The following is a 22154-nucleotide window of genomic DNA, read 5'->3' on the forward strand; positions in this document are numbered from 1 at the left end:
AAAGAGGAATTGCTGCTCTCCGCAACTCATAAGTGGAGAGCATTGAAATGAATGTTCTCTATTGTAATAGAAAAGAATAAGGAATTTCTCAAGACCAGAAAATGCATCAGATATTTTAGTGTACACATTGTCTACCTACCCCCATAAAAACCAAAATATACCTTTCAAAAATGACATATAACCACAAAAAAGTGTCATTTAAGAAAGCACATGGTTTAAAAAGGTGATTTCATGTTTTTATTTTTTTGAAAAAGGGTTTTCTTTGTTTCTGTTTTGTGTGGTTTGGTAACTTTGTCTATGTTAGAGAGAAAGGAGAAGAGAATGGGAAACTATTTTAGCTCAGGAAAATGAAAATACACAAAATTAGTCATGAAAGACACATTATTTGTTCTATGGTAAGGATCTATTTTGCCTAAAATTCATCAGGCATCCTAAGAGAATTTACAGCCTTAAGAGAACCCTTTTTCCTTCTGAGACTTGCTAATAAACTGAAGTTTGAATGAATGAATGAATGAATGAATGAATGAATGAATGAATGAATGACAGCCAAGTACAGATTGAAGTGAACTTTTCCCCAGCACAGGAGAAATTATTCTACAAAGATGTTCCTCTTAAAAGTGCATTTATTCAATTCATCCACACCCCAAGCTTGAATCCCATTTTTAAAAAGTCAGGCTTGATTTTTGAAAGGCAGCAAAATCAAAGTATGTTCACGTTAAGTGCAGACGGTTGTCAAATAGCTGAGAAATGAAAATAACTGTGAAATCTGTGTGATTTTAAGATTATTACATACTTGCCTAGTTCTAAGCAGGGGAAAAAATGAAACCTCAAAATTTTGGGGGCCTGGTTTGTATCGCATTTGTTTTCTCTCCCATTTGAGAAACTAATACTCACTTGGGTTTGTGTTTAAAAAGAGTTTTTACTTGTGAGGAACTAGAGAACTGCTGGAAAACTGAGAACAATTAAGCTATGGACCCTAGGCTAATGGATCATACCCCTTAAGTCAATACTTCTTCAAATACTGGGAAATTAGGACTCTGTAAGTATTGTCTTCAATCATACATGAAAAATAGTTCCAAAGTAAACCCAATTATTTTTCAGTCCCTTTCACACATATGAATAGGAACTCATGGATTGAATTAAAAGAGCAGGAAATATATTTCTTGACTTAGCAAACATTTGATAAAATGTCTGAATACTTGATTTCATAAAATGAATACAAAAACATTAATTGGAAATGACTTTATATCATCTACTTAGCTACTGAGGATGTGAGCTGATGAATAACTATAAGTGAAGGGTGATGATAAATGGCAGGGAATGCTCTATATGGGTGGTGTCTTGTGAGTTACCGTCATGACTCATTTCACATCCGATGTTCTTAACATCTTACTAATGACTTGGAAAAGGAAATGTCATGGCACAGTAATGAAAGCTGCATGTCCTTGGGGTGGTGAACACATAATACAGTATACAGATGATGTATTATAGAATTGTACCCCTGAAACCTATATAATTTTATTAACCAATGTCACCCCAATAAATCCAATTAAAAAACTCATTTCAAAAAAGAGAGCTGCATGTGATTTCTAGTTAGGAGGTGTTACAAATCAAGTCAACCTTATGGAAAGACATCAATAATGTAGAGAGAGAGGCTATCCTTTCTAGTTATGTTAGTGTATGTTATTATCTTCAAACTTTATTTTTTCGGATTATAAAAGTAATAGCAGGTTTCTAGAAACACTGAAAAGTAGGAAAATATAAAACAAAGTAAAAAGCACTATAATTTAATCACCATGGGGCAAACATTGTTGACTTTAAAAAAATTATTTATTGATTTGAGAGCGAGAGAGAGAGAGAGAGAAACATTGATTTATTGTTCCACTTATCCATGCATTCATTGGTTGATTCTTGTATGTGCCCTGACTGGGAATCAAACCCACAACCTTGGCATATCAGGATGATGCTCTAACCAACTGAGCTACCTGGCCAGGGCTCTCTTAACTTTTTTTGTATTTACTTTCAGTCCTCTTGCCATACATTTTGAAAAATATATCTTTATTGATTTCTGAGAGAAGAAGGGAGAGGGAGAGACAAAGATAGAGATATCAATGATGAGAGAGAGTCACTGATTGGCTGCCTCCTGCACCCCCCCCCCCCCACTGAGGATTGAGGCCAGCTGGGCTTGCCAGACATTTTTAACTGGATGAGATCATACCATGCACATAATTTTTTTCACACACATAATTGTGTATCTTTTCCACTTAGCATTATATAAAATTTCCCATGTCATTACAAACTTTTAGTAAACATCTCCTTAAAAAGCTGCTGAATGGTCAATTTTAAGGCTCGAGATACCTAGAGGATCTGGGAAAACTGGTATTTGGTGGTTGCATTGACTCCCGACAGCATTATGTTCAAATCTCCTATATTTTAGCTGAGAACACAACACGTTCTTGAAAACAGGGGGAAAAAAATAATGTAGGAAAGTGGTTTGGCTCATGGGCTGCGTAGTGGTGGGCATTCCACAAAGGTTTGTTGAATTCAGTGGACTACCTATAGGATCCGAACAGAATTCCAGTTGTCCTGTCCTTGCTGATGTTGAAAGAAGCCTTTAAGAGCAGCCTTTGGCAGGAAGCCTGGCCGCTTCCAGGTAGAGGACTGTGAATTCAGCTTTTCACGTCTCAGTGTCTGTCAGTAATTTCCACCAGTGCCTTTAGAAATCTCTACTACGTGAGTTTATGGTCTCATTTGGCCCCTGGTTCTTAAATGCTTTGGGAGGAGTATCTGTTTGACCTAGTGATTTAGGATTTCTTCATCCATTATTGAACAGATGCCAAGCTTTGTAAAAGATGGCTTGGGGTGATTTTCTATGGTGGTATGTTTGCTCCTGAGTATCAAAATTCTTAATAAAAGGCTTTCTGTTCTCTGACAACAGGCCGTTTTTCCCAGACACATGCCTTGTTGTTTTTCCATCGTTAACAGTAGATAACAGTTTGGATGCGGCCAGAAGCGATTGGCATGGGCTCATACTTGAGGGGCTTCTGGAGCTGTCTTCTGACTACTCACTGTAGGGTGCCACCTTCACTGAAGCTTTATTGACCTGGAAGCTCTGTCGGTTGTCTACGCTGGCCTTTGTTGTTTCTCCTATTTTTTGTCCTGTCTGCTTTTCCTCCCGGGCAATGACTATATGGTGACGGCTATTGCTTTTGTTCTTTGCTCATTTTTCAGAATTATCACTTTCCTCTGAGCTTGTCTCTGCTGAGTAACTGTCTTGTAAAAGTTGCTTCATGCTCTCCAGTCCCCAAGCAAAGAACAGGACAGTTAACCTGCTGTGTTTTTGTTGTTGTTGTTGTTTTTAAATATATCTTTATTGATTTCAGAGAGAGGAAAGGAGAGGGAGAGAAAGAGAGAAACATCAATGATGAGAGAGTCGTCATTGATCGGCTGCCCCCGACTGGGGATGGAGCCTGCAACCTGGGCATGTGCCCTGACCGGGAATCGAACCTCGATCACCTGGATCCTAGGTCGACGCTCAACAGCTGAGCCACGCCCGGCCGGGCAACCTGCTGTTTTAAAAAGCTGTTGTAATCGAAACTGTCATTCTTTGTAACTAGATTCATAAAGAGGCATTGTGATGATTGATTTTTTTATTCGGTAAAATTCAATAACAGTAATAATGACTAAGCTCTTTATATACATTTTTCCATTTAATCCTCCTAGAAAATCTATGAGGTACATATATTATCTCCATTTCAGACAATGAAACCGAGGTATAGAGAGGTTAAGTAACTTGTCCAAGACCAAATAGCTGGTAAAATCTGGGTGTTCTTAAAGAGGAGTCCTACTTAATACTAATTCACTCTTACTGCTAGATGATATCATGAAAAGGGGGGACAAGTTCATTTGTTCCATTGTTATATCCCTAGCACCTAGAAAATATATTGCACACAGTACTTTCTCCATAAATCTAAATGTTTTTGATGAATGTTAAATTTATCGTGGCTGAAGTAAATTATAAATATTTAGTACAGGGCTCCCCCCCCATCTGTGGTTTCACTTTCCATAGTTTTTGTTACCTGTGGTCAACTGCAGTTTGAAAATATCTACCTCCTTCACCTCACTTCATCTCATCACGTAGGCATTATATCATTTCACATCATCACAAAAAGAAGGGTAAATACAGTACAATAAGGTATTTTGAGAGAGAGAGAGCACATTCATATAACTTTTATTACAGTATGTTTTTATAATTGTTCTATTTTATTATTAGTTATTGTTAATCTCTTACTGTGCCTAATTTATAAATAAAACTTTATAATGGATATGTATGCATAGGAAAAAACATAGTATATGTAGGGTTTGGTACTATCTGCAGTTTCAGGCATCCACTGGAGGACTTGGAATATATCCCCCATTTAAATTGTGGGAGGACTACTGTATACCTCCAATATGCAAGGCACATTGAAGACGACAAAGGTAACCAAGACACAGTTCTGGGCCCCAGCACTTGCATTCCAGTTAGTTAAGCAGACACATATATAAATAACCATAAATAGAAGGCAGAGGGTAGTGAGTGCTATTCTAGAGATTCAAAGCAAATTCAGTAGAATCATGGGGAAGGTGAGAGAGCATTCCAGCGGTTGGCATCTAGGATATTTTATGGAAGGCACACAATTTAGGTTCACCCCCCTCATGGTCAAATATGTCTTAGTAACTAGCAACTGGAGTCCCCTAAGCTTAATTTGAACTCTCTTTGAGGATCTCCATTCTTAAAGCACCTGGGGGTCATCTTTCTAAGTATTCCTCTCTACTTCTAGAAGATTTAACCAATGTCGATCTGACTTCTGAGTACATTTAGGAAATTCCTGTTTTGATTAAGTATGTGATATGAACTTTTTTTCTAATAAAAATAAAATATAAAAGGTAATATCATTGAGTCTTTAATCTTCTATGTAGTTTTCTCTTCCCTTCTTCTGTAAAATCAGGGAGCCCAGATAATTAATAAAAGGAATAAGTGTTATTCTTTGAGAATCTTGGGAGCAGGTGATGAAAATAAAGAATGAGTCCTATAGTGTTAAACCCAGAACTACTTAGCATTAGTCAGATTTAGAGATTGTTTTTATGGAGGCACTAGGTTATCTTTCATAGAGGTGGAAGGAGTGTTTTCTCTAAGAGTGAGGTGGGGCCCAACTGGTGTGGCTCAGTGGTTGAGCGTTGACCCATGAACCTGGAGGTCACGTTTAGATTCCTGGTCAGGGCACATGCCCGGGTTGCAGGCTCGATCCCCAGTAGGGAGTGTGCAGGAGGCAGCCGATCCATAATTCTCTCTCATCATTGATGTTTCTTTCTTTCTCCCTCTCCCTTCTTCTCTCTGAAACCAATAAAAACATATTAAAAAAAAAAAAAAAGAGACTGAGGTGGGTTTCTGGACAAAGTTAGGTTTGTTCTCTAACTCCCCTCATTATACAATGTCTGTACCCCTGATTATTTTGTGGTTGAATGTTAAGTATCAGGATATCAGAGCCTCAAGAGCAAATTCTTGCTATTCTAGGTAACATTCCTACATAGAAGCTTGTAGGGAAAGAGGAATATATATACCCCTAGGCCTTTTTAAAATTGTGGTAAAATATGCATAACATAAAATTTACCATTGTAGCCTGGCTCAGTGGTTGAGCATCGGCCTAGGATCCACGAGGTCGCAGTTTGATTCCTGGTCAGGGCATATGCTTGGGTTGAGGACTCGATCCCCAGTTGGGGGTGTACAGGAAGCAGCCGATCAATGATAACTCTCTCATCATTGATGTTTCTCTCTCTCTCTCTCCCCCTTCCTCTCTCTGAAATCAATAAAGATATATTTTTTTAAAAATTACCATTGTAACCATTTTTAAGTGTATAGTTTTGTGACATCAAGCACATTCACATTGTTGTGCATCCATCACCACCATCCATCTCCAGAACTCCTTTTATCTTGCAAAACCAAATCTGTACCCAGCAACCCCCCATTTCCCCTACCCTCATCTCCTGCCAACCACCATTCCACTTTCTGTCTCTGAACCTGACTACTCAGAAGTGGAATCATATAATAATTGTGCTTTTGTGACTGGCATATTTAACTTAGCATTGTATCCTCAAGGTTCATCCATGTGGTACCATATGTCAGAATTTCCTTCTTTTTTAAGGCTAAATAATATTTCATTGTGTGCCCTGGCCTTTTAAGTAGCAGTTTTACTTGAAAACAAAACAATAAAACATTGCTCCAAGTATTAGCTCTTTTCTGATTGAAACTATTTCATTTCCCTTTCTTACTCCGAAGGACAGAAAAGCTTCTTTGGAAATTTCTCCTGGGGAAAGAAATTCCCCATTTTTGTCTCTAGGTTAAGACATTTTTGGAGACATATTTGACTAAAGTATTTACTTTAAATTTGTCAAATTAGAAAGATGCTTTTTCATGTGTGAAGAGCTTCTTACACATCTCTGTTTTTTAAAAAATATTTTTGTTTCCAAATAGTAGATTGATTGGTGTTTTAACAGTAAGCTAACTGTTGAAAACTCTCACAGGCCTTCTATTTTTCCACTGAATGTCAGCACAGCAGCAACAGAGCACTGAGAAACACACTGTGATCCTTCACATCAAGATTGATTCTCCATGATGCTTTCCTGAGCCCCTGCCTCTGGCTCTTTTGCCTTCATGGTCAGGATCTGAACTTAATGTTGTTTCTTGCATATCATTGGCACTCAGTACCTATGTAGAATGCATATATGTACACCCAAGAACATAGCAGAGTTTGGGGTTTTTTCCATCTATATTCAAACCAATTCACAATGGCCGATTTATCCCTGGAGTGACTATGGAATATGGATAGGTGTTCCCAGTCTAAATATATTTCTTAGTTTCACTGCCTTGGTTGGATTATTTTGTCAACCTCTTATCTTCTTGACTTTTGCACGTCTTTTCTTTTTTTTCTCCTGCCAGTGCCACCAGATCATTGGTCTTAAAGTCACAAATTTAATCATGCTATACCTCTACTTACTACCAGCTGTCTTTAAGATAAAGAACAAACTGTAACATTGGCCCCAACTTACCTTGCTGGCCACCTGGCCCAAGCAAATCTCCCTCCCTTCATCCCAGAGTGTGATCCCCACCCTCACCCTGTTCTGTGCTGCGAAGCCCCTATTCCCTGCACACATTCTCACCTTCGCTCCTGCTTTTGTTCAGCTGGGATACCCTTTCCACCATTCTCTACGTGGCCAGTTCCTACCTATCCTTCAGAATTTAACTCAGTCCTCATCATTGCTTTGAGGCTATTTTCCCATGTAGAATTGTTAATGGCTCTTTTTTTCTCTTCTATACCCACCTTGATTGTAGTGGTTTTCCCTTTGCACTGCATTGCTCTGTTAATGAGTCTATTTCTTCTGCTAAATTTTGAACTCATTGAAGATCCAGGACTCTCCCCATCTCATCTTTGTATGCCCAGCCTCCAGCATAAATCATGGCTCATGGTAGTTCCAGAAAAGAATGCTGAATGGAAGGAAGGGAGAGAGTGAGGGAGGGAGGGGGGGAGGGGAGTGAGAGAGGCTCTGAGACCTTCACTTTAGAGGTATACAGGAAACCTGATAAACTGATAAGACGTGGCTTTGCCCTGCAGTATCTCATACATAAAAATGTCAGGGTCAGTGTGGGCTGCATGTCAGTAGAAAACCTTACTGAAAGCAGCTTCATTTAGCCAGCTGGACTTTAGTTGAACCTTAAAGATGAGAAGAGATTCAAATATACTGGGGGAGCATGTGCCGTCCCAGGCAAGGGGAATAGCCTGGACTATGTTGTGATTGAATAAGTCAGAATATTTTAGATCTGGAAAGGGTCTTTGTATGTTAATTGAATTCATACAACTACTTTATAGGATAATTAGGCCTTGATTCATACATGTACAGAAAGTCTTATGTTAAAGCAGTGAACGAACAAAACTCAAACTGGCCCATTATATTTACTCCTGCCATACCACCCTTCTCTCTCTTACCCACACTCTTCTTAAATTCTCCAAATGCATCTAAAAAGAAGGCATTGTTAATCAAAGGGTATAACTAATCCTCTGGTGGAATGAAGGTTTAAGATTTCCTTTGATCTGTTTTAACAGCAGAAAATAGTCTTTTAAAACATAATGGCGAATTGTACTTTGCCCGAGTGGTATACAAAATGGAAATTTACTTTGGCTTGTTCATCCTGTGAATAAGATGATCTTACAACAAAACAGCATGCAGGCTTCTCAGAACAGTAGGGCTAAACTATAAACAGTATTTTCATATATTGTCAGACATTTCAAGAGCTGCCTTCTATGACTCTAACGTTGTTTGTACATTCTTCACCTCATTGAGCACTTAAGCAAGTTTGATTTGGAATTTGGCACTACATTTCCCAATATGAGTGGAAGCCTCTACTAAAACTTCAGAAAGTTATTTTGCTTTGACAAAGAGAAATGTCTACCCTTTCTGTGAATGTGTTGTATGGTTCTTTCCATGTTTTTAGGGCTTGGTTTCTAGAGGCATTCAGAATTCTGGCAGAAGTTAAAGTGCATGATAAAAAATAGAATTTGGCTCAAATTCTCAGATACATTTCTCTACTGGTGCATACAAATGCATACATGTGTCTCCAAGTGTGTGTGTAATATACAAATATAAAACGGACTTCATATATATGTGCTTAGTAGCATGACAGATACTGAAGTTTTTATTGGACAGATCAAAAGAGTAAACCCTGGAAGACCTGCTAGAAGCATCTAAGATGGGACTAGGCATTTTGTATTCAGAGAAAGTTTGCTATTATTACTCTTAAGAGCACAAGAGAGAAGTACTAGCCATTGAGGGAAATGGCAATTGCAGCAGTTGTGAGTTCGAAGTAAATCCTTGAATTTCTTCAGGGTTGCGGCAGTTTACATGAACAGCCATAAAGAAGCAGTACAAACAGTTCATCCTTATCTGTGGTTTCAGTTACCCGTTGTCACCTGTGGTCTAAAAATATCTGTCATTCACCCTACTTTATCTCATTACATTTGCATTATATCATCTCACGTTACTGTAAGAAGGATGAGTATAGTACAGTAAGGTATTTTCATAGAGACCACATTCATATAACTTTTATTACAGTATATTGATATAATTGTTTTATTTTATTATTAGTGGTTAATTTCCTACTGTGCCTAATTTATAAATTAAACTTTATCCTAGGTATGTATGTATAGGAAAAATACATAGTATATATAGGGTTCAGAGACTATCTGTGGTTTCAGGGAATCTTAGAATGTACCCCGTGTGGATAAGGAGAGACTATTGTATATATTCTCAGTGCTTTGAAGTAGCTATAGTAAGGGGTGATGGTGGAGAGTGATTCAAAGTTGAGTCTTATGCGAGAGCAAATAAAGCAGCTTCAATCATGGAATAGGATCCTTGTTTACAGAACTGTTAAAATAGTCCCTATGATAGTAACAAGGCTCTAGGCTAGGGTCAAAGAGGAAGGGATGAATCTGAAAGCAGGGCCTTGGTGGTAGGTTTAATATAGGAAGTTGCAGTAAAGGGGTAATCCAAGGTGAGTTCCAAGTCATGAGTCTAGGAGACAGAGAGGATGAGCCAAGAGAGTTTAGGAAGTAAAAGTAGTGATGTTCACCCAACTACTCCATAGACTACTCATTCTCTTGATGGGTTCATAGGTATCACAAAAAGTAAGAATTGTGGTCAGATAAGTGTGGAGAACACAGATAATGTTAAGGATAAAGTTAAACAGTAACTATAGGACTTCTCAGAGCCTTTAATATGTTATTGTGCATGGATTAGACCGAGTATTCTGTGTTTCCCAAATTGACCAGATTATAGGAGTAGGTGGTTTGGTGGTTGGTTTGTTGGTAGAACATCTTGGTAACACACTTTGGAAAATGATTTCAGAACAAGAGAATGGTGTGTGTGTGTGTGTTGGTATGTATACATATTTGGATAATAATGAACTCTCAGAGTAAGGGTCTTTGACTATAATAGATAGGAGCTTGACAGAATGCGAGGGAGCAGACTAGGATGAATATTTGAAAGTCATAGGCAGAGAGAAGGCCACCAGAAACATGGCTGAGATTGGATCTTTCTTTGTGGAGACCAGTAATTAATAGGAGGTGGGGGGTGTGTACATGGGAACAAAGGAGTAAGTCGAAGGCAACAGGGATCTAGAAAGACATCTAAGACAATGTGTTATCACCAGTGACCAGGCTGGAAAGAGCTGATATATAACAGTAACAAACAGTTGGGGCTCCAAGAGTGCCTCCTGGTCTGATTTGTCAAGGAAGACATCTCCTCTCATTTACCTGTTGTGTTGGGTAAGATGTTAATGCTAGGGCAATGGGTGAATGGATGGCATCCCCAGACTCCCTGCTGCATTCAACAAACACCGACCCTTGACTTTGTGGAGATAAGAGAATAATTAACATCTAGGTACTGCTCTCTGAAGAAAAAGTGGGAAAGCAACTAAACTTCTAAGTGTAATACAGTTAACAAATGCTTCTAAAGCAGCTGTGAATCTGACGAGGTCTTTATGATTGGGCAAAAAGGCTTAATGTAACTTGAATCATCACTAACTTTTCAAGGCAACCAGGAAAATAGACATTATATGAGTGACTGAAAGTCTTAAGCACAATTTCATAATCAGAAGGTGGCTTAAATTTTTTTTTCTTATACTTAAGTTTAAATGTAGACTGTGAAGTATAACCTGTGGGAGATGTTGGAATTGACGTAGTGGTATATAAGGTATTTCAAAGGTAACCTCTGTCCCCAGAATGGAACTACAAATATATTTTTTCTTTTACTGGGCCATGCATTTTATTTTTTGAATTTTGAGTTGTATTTTACTCTGGCATATCTTGTGTTGTTATCAGATAGTTTAAGCTAGGCCAACCAAAGGCAAGGGAGTTGACAGTTGCTATGTAAATTTCCCAGGGAGCAGAAAAGTCTTCCATTAGAGCACACAGGGGCTCCATTGTAAGGACACTTCTTTGTGCTTGTTCTCACTGGCTATGACATGAGCTGGCTCATGAAGCTTCTGCTCTGCTCCTATGGCTCCCTACTGAGCATCAAGAAAACTTTTCCCTAATACCATCAGTTCATGAAAGGAGCATGTAAAAATTAATACAAAAAGTTTACAGTGAGTTTTAATAGCAGTTTGTGTATCTTTCTGAGATATGGTAGAAAATGAAAGCTGAAAGGTTGAGGATATGGTCATATATAAACACTGTTTTGTCCCTCCTCCCATTACTGTCTCCTGTAGCCTTTTACCTCTCTGTATCCTGTATGTGACCAGGATTTGAGATAACCACGCTGAATGGTTGGGCACCCTTCAACGCACCACTCTGGAGTGGTGTTTCCAGTGATGTTCAACATTCTCCTGCCTTTTCGTCTGCTTCCCTGCTTCACATGGAACAGGCACTTAATAAATCTGCATATCAAGTATAAAATCACTCCTCTGACTTTATAGAAATAGAAAGGAAAGGAGTACCGTCAGATCCTAGTATAGTAAAAGGAATGTCTTCAAAAAGCCATCCTTCATCTCATATTTTACCAATAGTTTGAAAAGTCATCTCTTGTGTTTGGCTTTGTGTGAGCACTTAAGCAGTGTCTACATATAGTTTCTCAGAAGATCACTATCTTCTAGAATAGCTGTCTGAAAGCCAGGTCTGCCAAGAGGGGGGCCTCACCAATGCAGGGAGCTCTTGCCCGCCTTCCCTACACCTTTGTGATTCAAGTGTTGTGTGCAGTATTCTTGGAGAGGAGACTTTCAGAGATAGGAGTTAAACTTCCTTCTCCTTAGCATTGCCCTATAGTTAGAAACTTTTTTACACTCAAAGGAATTTGCATCTGAATTAGAATAAAGTCAGAGGAGTGATTTTATACTTGATATGAGCAGGATCCTGGCTCAGGCTCCAGCAGTCACAAAGAGAAACAGACATATTAGTCATTAGGGAACTGGATTCCACTGGACACAAATCTAGTGATTATCTTCCCTATGAGCATTAGTTTCTTCATTTTGGCACAGAAAAGGAAAAAAAATCACTTGCTCCACTAACTGAAATCATATGGGGTTTATCTGTCCTGATGCCGTATTACCAGATCTTGTAGAGCTAGGAGTATATATGATGCTCCTACTATACAAACAACAACAACAACAACAAATCCCCAAATTTTATTGAGCACTTTTGTCAAGAGAGCTAATAGGCAAGGGACTTCTGGTATTAAATATTCAAAGGAATTAATTTTTTGAATTATTGATTTTTAAAAATCAGGTTTTAAATGGAGATTAAGATGTGGTAGGAGAGACACAAGTTGACAGCAGCCTGGCAATCACTGTGTGTTGAAGCAGATTGATAGCAATAGTCTATTTGTAGAGCTTTCAGCCTCATTCAGCCATCCACATGTACTTCCACTCCCAGACCAAACAGTGGCTTCTGAGTTGGGGGACAGGCAGACCAGAGTAGCGTGGACATAGGTACTAGGAAGCCTTTAGCCACAGTACAGAACAGAAGAGGAAACGTTTGGCTAAGCTATGAAGCAGAGCCTGAGAATCTGTTCCTTCAGACAGCATACTGTGCAAGGGACCTGTTTGCAGATCTCTCAGGAGGTGAAAGAGCTGTGTCATGAACAGTGTCACCACATCTCCTAACTGCTGCAGGGCTGGTGCTTGTCCTGGATAAGCCATCTTCCTTACAGTACCCAGGCAGGCAAGAACTCAGAACTCTCCCAAGGAAGCCACAAGTGGAGATCCTGAATCCTTTTCCACAGCCACTGAAAACCTTACATCCTCTTTCACTGCCTGCGAGATGGATGAGAGATGCATGGATATGATTCCCTGATTTTTCTGTTCACTTCAGCTTGCAACATAGCTGACCTTCAGTTATACATGACCTATGTGCGTACTGGAGCTAGGCATTGCTTTCATGATGTATGCCCTTTAAAAGTAGGGGTCCTGCTCATTTTGTTTTGATTGACCAAAGATGTTTTCAGAGATAGGGCAAGCTAGAAGCCTGGTGGGAAAGCAGTACTTCACTGCCCCTTGTCTTTGTTCTTGTATTTAGCAGAAGAGCAGGGGATAGAGGTTTTTGAATGGGGTATTTGGAAATGTGTCAGGTGTTGGGGTGGACACAATGACAAAAGAGCACTACAGGCTGTTAATGGGCAGGAGCAGTGGTTGTTCAGTGTCCTTTAGTGTGTGAGATATTCTTCTACAATGAAGGCCAATAAAGGGAAACACTGTAAGAGCAGCAGAGCATGACTTTCCCTGAAGGATAGTACAGTCATGGGGATCTGCCTTCTGGCCTTTGAGGTAGTCTGACCCAGAGAGGCTAGATACAGTCTTCCATTGTTGGTTCAAAACCATCTTTCCGCCCTAGCTGGTTTGGCTCAGTGGTTAGAGCATTGGCCCATGGACTGAAGCGTCCTGGGTTTGATTCTGGCCAAGGGCACATACCTCAGTTGCAGGCTCAATCCCCAGCCCCGGTTGGGGTGCATGTGGGAGGCAACCAATCGATGGATCTCTCTCACATCGATGTTTCTCCCTATCTCCCTCTCTCTCCCTTCCACTCTCTGAAAAATAATGGAAAAAATATCCTTGAGTAAGGATTAAAAAAACAACAACCATCTTTCTGCCTGTTCATCCATCCGTCCATTCACCCTTTCAGTACTCCTTTTGTGAAGGGCCTCATGGCCAACTGTGCTCTCCACTTTTTTTTTTAGATCTCGGTGGTATTGTCATATTGCCTGTTCTACTAAACTCCATTTTCTCCCTGAATTGACTCAGTAGCAATGACAAGTTCTTATTCCAGTTACAAATAAAGAAGGTAGAAAGAAGGTGGAAAGAGAGAGAGGAGAGGAAGAAGACTGAAAAAGATGTTTTATAATTTATCTAGGTCTGAGAATAGGCACCTGAGTTAATAACCAAATCCAAAAAAGGTATTTGGTTAGCACTACTGGAATCCCTCCTAAATCTAGGTCGGTGGCTCTCAAACTTGAGTGTGCATTGGAATCCCCTGGAGGGTGTGTTCAGACAGAGACTGCTGGGCACCAAACCAGAGTTTCTGATTGAGAAAGCCTGGGGAAGGGCCTGGGAGTTGGCTTTACTAACAAGTTCACAGGTGATGCTGGTGTCGCTGGTTTGGGAACCATACTTCTCTGGGTCTAGAGAAAAGAGAAACATCTGAATAATTCACATCTCTGGGACACCTGGAGGACCAGGCTGAGAGGGCAGGACTTGCCTTACTCTAGACTTTTAGTTATGGCCCATGAAGAAGGACAGAATTAAGGTCCAGAGCCCTTGGAAGGTGAGTGAGGTATCAGCTTCATCGTCATCCCTGTTGCTGGGATCCACACAGAGGACAGTGTGCTGCATTTCATGAGAAAAAGGAGCAGAGCCAGCTTTGCTTTCTTGTGTCTTTCTGTGCAGAAGTAAGTGGATTTAACTGGTGGCTTTCCTTGAATTGATGTCTGCTTGGACAGACTGGTAAACCAGGACATTAGAGATGATGGGCAGCATTTTGGGCTTTTTTGTTGTTTTTTTACCAAATAAGGAAAAGTTATAAGAATAAACAACCTGTGAAGGCTTCTCTGACAGAAGGCATTTGTTGTAAAGCCCAAAGCATTGGCTCTCTCCCTCTCTCTCTCTCTCTCTCTCTCTTTTTTTTTTTTTTGGAAAGTCAGGATTGGACATAGTGTTCAGTTTTGTGTTTTACTGATTTCCTCTCTCCCCTGTCAGTAATAACTAAAGTATTGATTGTTGTTCTTTTCTTCTTGCTAATGCTTTAACAATTGTGATGCTTTATTATGGTCCCCAAAAGGGAAAAAACAGGGAAATTGATGAAGATGCTGTTGGAAGTGTGAAAAGGTGTGCGAACAACACTTCGAGAGCGTCTATTTTTACTGTCATTTCCTGATTTTTCAAGATAATTCTAAGAACAGTTTTTTCATCAAATTTGACCTCATGGCCGATTAACATCAAGCTTCTTTCCTCCTTAATGTTGCCTTGAAATCACAATTTGTTATTAGTTTGAGTACTTTGCAGCAGTTGAGGGGCAGCATAATATTTTGGGTTTCATTTTTTATCTAATACAGAAAGCCCTGGGGCACTAAATAAAAATGTCACCATGTAAAATGTAAAGGCTTTCTGTCACAAATGTTTTAAAAAATTCATGAGGGACTGAGGATTTGATTTATCTTATCCTCTTTCTGTGATTTATTCATATTTAATGTTAGTTTCAACATTTGAAGCATGAATATATTTTTCAAATTAAAAACTGTGGTGAATCAGTTTTATTTGAAGAAACATTTCATTGTGCTGGGTTTTGAATTATGCAGTTCATTCCTCTTCATGCGTCGAAGGGGCAGATATGTTTGGTTCTCCCAGTGGCCAGAATTCTCACTGGGGAAAGCCTTCATTGTTGCGGAGGTTGATTCACCCAGCTCCTTGGTTTTGACAGGTGTTTCCCTGGTATCAATAGTCATTTTCCTTGGGCTAAAAGTGGATGCAGTAAGGCACAGTTGCCCTGGACACTCTGGCTTCTGCCTGTCCTTCCACTCACCTGTCTGTTTATCTGTCCTTAATTCCACTCTTCTTTCTTTTTATTCATTTCCTCTTATTACCATTCTTATTCTTACTCTCTGTAGATACATGCTTTTGAGCCCTTCCTCTGGGCCAGGTGCTGTGCCTCCATAGATTTAGTGAGCTGCTCATAAAATGAAGGGAAATGTACTTATTTTCTCTGCTAAATACAATCAATCTTTTAGTAAGAACATTAAGGAAGAAAGGGAACAAAAGTACTGAATGCCCCTTTTACCTGGTTTTCCTGCTTGTTTGTCACTGAGACTCAGACCAATACACAGAGCAGTGCAAAGCTTAAGTGTGCGGTTCTCAGAGCCAGTTGTGAGCATTTCATCATTATAATCTTGATTTTGTTCCTTTGCTTAATGAAGAGAATCATCTTGATAATTAGAATCATCTTTTTCTTTCTCAGACTATTGGCAAGAAGTTACCTCCAGCTACAGCAACTCCAGACTCATCAAAAACAGAAATGGACAGCAGGACGAAGAGTGAGTTTCCTTATTTATCCATTTTATATTTGAAAGCAGCTAAGGGTTTTTAAATAACTGAAATGCTTTTGGTAAAATCCTCACATAATCTTAATGGCTTTTTTAACACATCAAAAAAAAGTGCACACAAATGTGTTTCATTGGGTCACCAGTCGGATGGGCACAGTTAGATTCAGAGCTCTTGGGGGTAGGGCTGTCTCCTTTAAGAAATGTGGTTCTGTCCTACTTTGTGTATCTCACCCATGTGGAGAGCCAGGGCTTATCTATATCTACCCAGTGCGCTATGCATAGTTCCAGAGGCAGAGAGATTCTAGAGAATAGTAACTTAAGCAATTTAGGGGTTCACAGGCATTCAAGTCAGAGAGGCCTTATCTTTGAGCCTAACCACTCAGTCAACACTCCCAAACCTTGACTTCCTGCTAGCATCCTCAGCACATCTCTGCACAAATCCTTCTAGATACAAATCTTTCTTCTGTTGAGCCAGGTATGTTCTTCCTATAATTTTTCCCCACGTGTTCTAGTCTCTGGGCCTATATTGATATCAGCCCATTTTCCTCCTAACAGTCCTTTACGTATTTGAGAACTGTTGTCTCTCCAGAACCTTCCCAAAGGTCAGTATTCCCAATTCTAGAGTTGCTAGATAAAATACAAGATGCCTGGTTACATTTAAATTTTAGATAAACAATGAATAATTTGGGGGTAATAAATATGTCCCATGCAATATTTGTTGTTTATCTGAAATTCAGATGTAACTGGGCATCCTGTGTTTGTATTTGCTAAATCAGGCAACTCTCCATTTCCTTAGTCATTCCTCCCATAACTGGGCATTCTGAACGTGCTCTAGTGTGTCTTTTCCCAGAAACAAGTACTTAAATTCTAGGGATTTTATTTTGTTTGTTGTTTGTTGTTTTTTCAACTTCAGATTTTCTTATGCAGATAAGGTGGACAGACTACTAATCTAGTTTGGAAAGCCAAAGATAGAGAGAAGATATCTCATACATACATAATTATGATTAATGTAAGAGCAAGTATAGATTTGTTCTTTTAATTGCAGAATAACATACGAGGAACTCCTTTTGCAGTACAAACAGGTAGTTTTGAGAGCAAATAAGGGATACTGCTTTAGACACACAAAAATGAATTTATGGGACTTGCTAAGCCAATAATGGTGGTTTAGATAAATAACTTCATGATAATATAGATGCAGATGCTAGAGCTCTGCCTTAATGTTTAAGATTCAAATGAACTTGGGAATGTGGTCCGTAGGACAGGCTATCCTACATGCCTTCCATCTGTTAATGATACAATCTGACTCTGGATAATAGTATAATGCTATAATCCAGCGGTTCTCAAACTTAAGTTTGTCCCCAATCACCTGGAGATCTGGGCCCCACCCCCCAGGTTGCTGGGCCCCACCTCCAGAATTTCTGAGTCAGTAGATCTGGGGTGGGGCCTGAAAAATTGCTTTTCTAACAAATTCCCAGGTGCTGCTGCTTCCTGGTCTAGGACCCAAGCTTCAAGAACCACTGTTCTGAGCTTACAAGTGTCCCTAAGGAGAAACTGGCCCTGCATTTACTCATGCAGGTTATAGGCTTATCACGCTAAACCTACCTTTAGGCACTGAAACCTTTTTTTGTTGTTAATCCTCACCCAAGGATATTTTTTACATTGCTTTTCAGAGAGAGTGGAAGGGGGAGAAGGGAGGGAACATGAATGTGAGAGAGACACATTGATTGGTTGCTTCCGCAGGGGCCCCAACGGGGGTTAGAGAGGGAGGGAACTGTAACCCAGATATGTGCCCTTGACTGGGAATCAAACCTGTGACCCTTCAGTGTGCAGGCCAGTGCTCTAACCACTTAGTAACATGAGCCAGGGCTAGACCTTAAAGCCTTCGAGATTCTTTAAGAGTCCTGAAATTTTTTTCTCAAGAATTGACAGTTAAACCATTTCGGAAACATTGCTATTGTTGGACAGTAGCCCATCTTTCCTTCCATTCAATTGCTCATTTTGTAGCTATGGCTATTAACAAGTTTATAGATGATCAAGGTTACTAGGAAAGTTGCTTGGATGGATGGAGTGGGCAGTAGGCAGGAAAAGGAAAAGGGGAAATGCAGCAAACCTCAAAGGTAATGGGAATGTAGTCCCTAGGACAGGCTATCCTCATGACATGTGACAACCAGTGGCCTTCACTAACCTAGCTTATGTTTGCAGAAATAATAATCTGAGAAGCAGAGAATTGTTTTGTAATGGAAAAGAGTTTTAATAGATGTGAAAGAGAACTTCCCTGTAGATTGTTCAACTCTGTCCAGAGTAAATAGGACCTTGGGTGACTTATGGGTTATTTTGGGGGGTGGGGGAGGGCTGAGCACGAGGGACCTGATTGTCACTTGTAAAGATGTCACACATTAGCCCCCGGCCGGGTAGCTCAGTTGGTTAGAGCGGTGTCCCGATGCACCAAGGTTGCAGGTTCAATCCCCGGTCAGGGCACACACATGAAGCAACCAATGAACACATAAATAAGTGAACAACAGGTTGATCTTTCCCTCTCTTTCCCCCCTCCTTTCCTCTCTATCTAAAGATCAATAAAGATGTGGCACAAAACAGGACAGCCTACAGGGCATGCTTAAGTGACTAAACCTCAGGTCTTAAAACCTGACCGTAGGATAAGAGCATATCCTTGATACTTTATTTTCACCTTCTGTAATGTCTGTAGGCTGGACACTAATTTTTTTGGAAGGATTGGGTGGGAGAGGAAGTTGGCTGTGTTTTGGAGCAGTGCTGGCCAATAGAAATACTATGTGAGCCACATACGTGATTTTACATTTTCTAGTAGTCACATTTTAAAAAAGAAACAAGAAACTGATAAACTTAATTTAAATATAATTTATTTAACTCACTATCCCAAATGCTATCATTTCAACATGTAATGTACAAAATTATTAAATGAAATATTTTCATTCTTTTTTCATATGAGCCTTCGTAATCCATTATGTATTGTACATGTATCGTACTTCCTTCTCAACTCAGAGTAGCCACATTTCAAGTGTTCAATAGCTACGTGTGTCTAGTGGCCACCAATTGGATGGTGTAGGTTGAGACTTATTCTGGGATCTAAGATGGGCTTCCTGAGCCTGGATGTTAACACAGTTTTGAATGCTTAGCTCCTTTAAGCATGTGGGAGGGTCATAGCTCTAGGCAATGCCTTGTTCAGTCCTAGAAATATTTCTTAAGGTTGCTCACCCACCTGGCTCTCTGAAAGCCTGATGGTGGGGGGATGGGTTGTTAATGAAGAGAGGTTTTACAGAAGCTGGGTGGTGTGTTTTGGCCAAGAGCCAAAAAGCACGAATTCTAGAACCAACTCTGTTATTAGCTGTGTGGCCTTCGGCACATAATTTAAAATATATATATATCTTTATTGATCTCAGAGAGAGGAAGGGAGAGGGAGAGAGAGAGATAGAAACAGCAATGATGAGAGTCATTGATCAGCTGCCTCTTGCACATCCCCTACTGGGGATTGAGCCTGCAATCCAGGCATGTGCCCTGACTGGGAATCGAACCATGATCTCCTGGATCATAGGTCAATGCTCAACTGCTGAGCCACATTGAGCACATAATTTTATTTCTTTGTCTGTATTGTTTGTGAAGTCAGAGGGTTATACTAGCAAGAACCCCTGAGGTTTCTCCCAGAATCTTCATCCTTTGACTCAATTCCAAAAGTTTTATGATTCAGAGTGAAAGAATTGAGCAGCCATATGGGAGAGACAAAAGGAAGATGTGAACAATTTAGTAGGAACATGAGATGATGTCATTGGGCATAGGTGTAAATATTCGTGTAAGAGGGCAGTAGGTCAGGAAAGAGAATTATCACTGTCAGCGAAGCCTTGAGGGATGTTTATTGGCCAATATTTTTCATGTACCCCGAGCATGAATTTCTGCAGTTTAATCTCACCCCTCACATAAACTCTGGCTTTCATTTAGAGAGTAAATTCTGGGGTAATTGTTCTTCCATAATGCCATAAAGTGCGCTAGTCTGCTAAAAAGCCCTCTCCATTGGGAACATTTTGCTGCTTCTGGATTTTGATGCAACACCCATGTTCAGGTAGAAGGACACAGAGTGCTGACCGATGACTAGAAATGACCCTGAGCTTGGGAGCAGTGCGTCCAACTTCCTTCTGGTTGGAGGACAAATATATGTCAGAAATTTCCCAGCAGTACAGAGGAGAGAAGCTCCCTCCTGCACAGCTGCCTCCTTAGCATGCTAAAATACAAACTCCCGTCAGGACTAAGAGTTACGATGATTCAAAAAATGTTCATGTCAATTGGTATTTTCTGAGTGAAGTGAAACTCGGCTGATCAGGATTTATTTGAACAGCTAACATCACCTCCCCTTCCCCAATAAAGCTTTTATGATATTGAAATTCATCTGAAACACATGCTTTGGGGAACAGATTGCCATGATTTTCATAACAAGAGGAAAACTGTCTAAATATTCATAAGTGAAGTGCCCTGAGGTTCCTCCAGCTTACCACATCTGGAATTTCTTCCTTACTACAAGTGATGCAGTTTTGTGGCCTCTGTGAACTAAAACAAAAAATAGCTCAGAGAAAGGACTATTTAGCATCTTTCTGAACAAATAGTTCCGTCTTAGAGATTCAGAAGACCAATTGAGCAGGTGGGTTAGGAAAAAGATGATCCTTTTTGTTGTTGTTCTCACCCGAGGATATTTTTTCCATTGATTTTTAGAGCGGAAGACGGGGGAGAGAGAAAGAGAAACATTGATGTGAGAGAGACACATCCATTGGTTGCCCCCTGCAGGTGCCCTGACCGGGGTCAGGGATCAAACCTACAACCCAGGTACGTGCCCTTGACCAGGAATGGAACCTGCCACCCTTCAGTGCATGGGCCAACACACTAACCACTGAGCAACACCAGCCAGGGCAAAAGCAGAATCCTTGACAGATTTTGTACAAAGGCAGATCAGGCTTCTGAATAAATGATGACTGGGGGGCAAAGGCTAACCCTTCCTGCTTAACCTCCCTCACTTCATCCCTGGACACCATGTCACCTTTCTAATCACTGTGTTCATTGACTTTCTTCGTTGAGTTGTCCCCTATGATAGTGACACATGGTGCCTTGTGGCTATCACTGTTCCCTCAAGGTGGGGGCTATGGCTTCTACTTGATACCCCTACCTTATAGCCTAGAAAAGTGCCATGGACTCAGTGGGCACAGAACAAATGGTGGTTGGGCTAATGGAGAATTAGAAATTTTTTACAGTTTACCAGGCTCTATATTGGACAGTGTCTTGTAAAAGCGACATAGGAACCATGGGTCTCCTTTCCAAGTTCACAGTCACCAGGAGGAAAAGGAGATATTTATTCCCATAAGACCCTCGAGCTTATTTTGGGTTTCTGAGGGATTAGTGGTGGTTATCAGTGGGCTTAACAGATCCTTTATGCTTCCAGCCCCTGCTCTAGCCCAATCAGCACAAGAGCATCATGGCAAACCAAGCTTGCCCAACAAGGTCAGGTTTATTGCCTCATTGGACCAAGAAGACTGACTATACAGGAGGACCTGTGGAGTGTCACACCACACAAAAGAAAAAAGAATAGTTATAGATTTGAAGGAGAGAGGACTGAAGTGAAATTTAAATGAAGCAGTGTTTTAATAGGCTCAAAGCAAAGCAGGGCTATGTGGAAAGGGGTCAACATTAGGCCTGGACTTCGAGGGGGATCCAGGTCTTGTTTCTTTGGAAACCACCAAGTTAAGATAGATATGCATCACTGTGTCCAGAGCCCCTTATGTGAGGCTCTGCACTTGTGTGCAGAATCGAGGCTGCTTTTGTGTGTCAAAGTGACTCAGTTCCTTCAGCCAAGTGTGGAACATTTCTTTCTTACTGATACCATATACAAAAGAAAAGTTTCTGTTACTCTGTGGTTTTAGAGGACAAACTTTCTTCAGGAATAAGCAAGCAGTAGCTCAGTTGGTTGGAGCATCACCCTGTACACCAAAAGGTGGCAGGTTCGATCCCCTGTTGGGGCACATGCAGGA

The 22154-nt window shown here is 40.2% G+C and overlaps 1 protein-coding gene across 7 annotated transcripts in view; it reads left to right on the plus strand.

Annotated features, from left to right (window-relative positions):
* Positions 1–22154, plus strand: part of SH3KBP1 (SH3 domain containing kinase binding protein 1) — a 309900-nt gene that overhangs the window by 188302 nt on the left and 99444 nt on the right. For all 7 annotated transcript variants that reach the window (XM_081126121.1, XM_081126120.1, XM_081126118.1 and 4 more), the window contains one exon: positions 16029–16104. In XM_081126121.1, coding sequence (XP_080982247.1) covers positions 16029–16104 — 76 coding nt within the window. The remainder of the gene's footprint in view (positions 1–16028; positions 16105–22154) is intronic.

This window comes from Miniopterus schreibersii (genome assembly GCF_964146895.1).
Source record: "Miniopterus schreibersii genome assembly, chromosome: X".
Taxonomy (NCBI): Eukaryota; Metazoa; Chordata; class Mammalia; order Chiroptera; family Miniopteridae; genus Miniopterus; species Miniopterus schreibersii.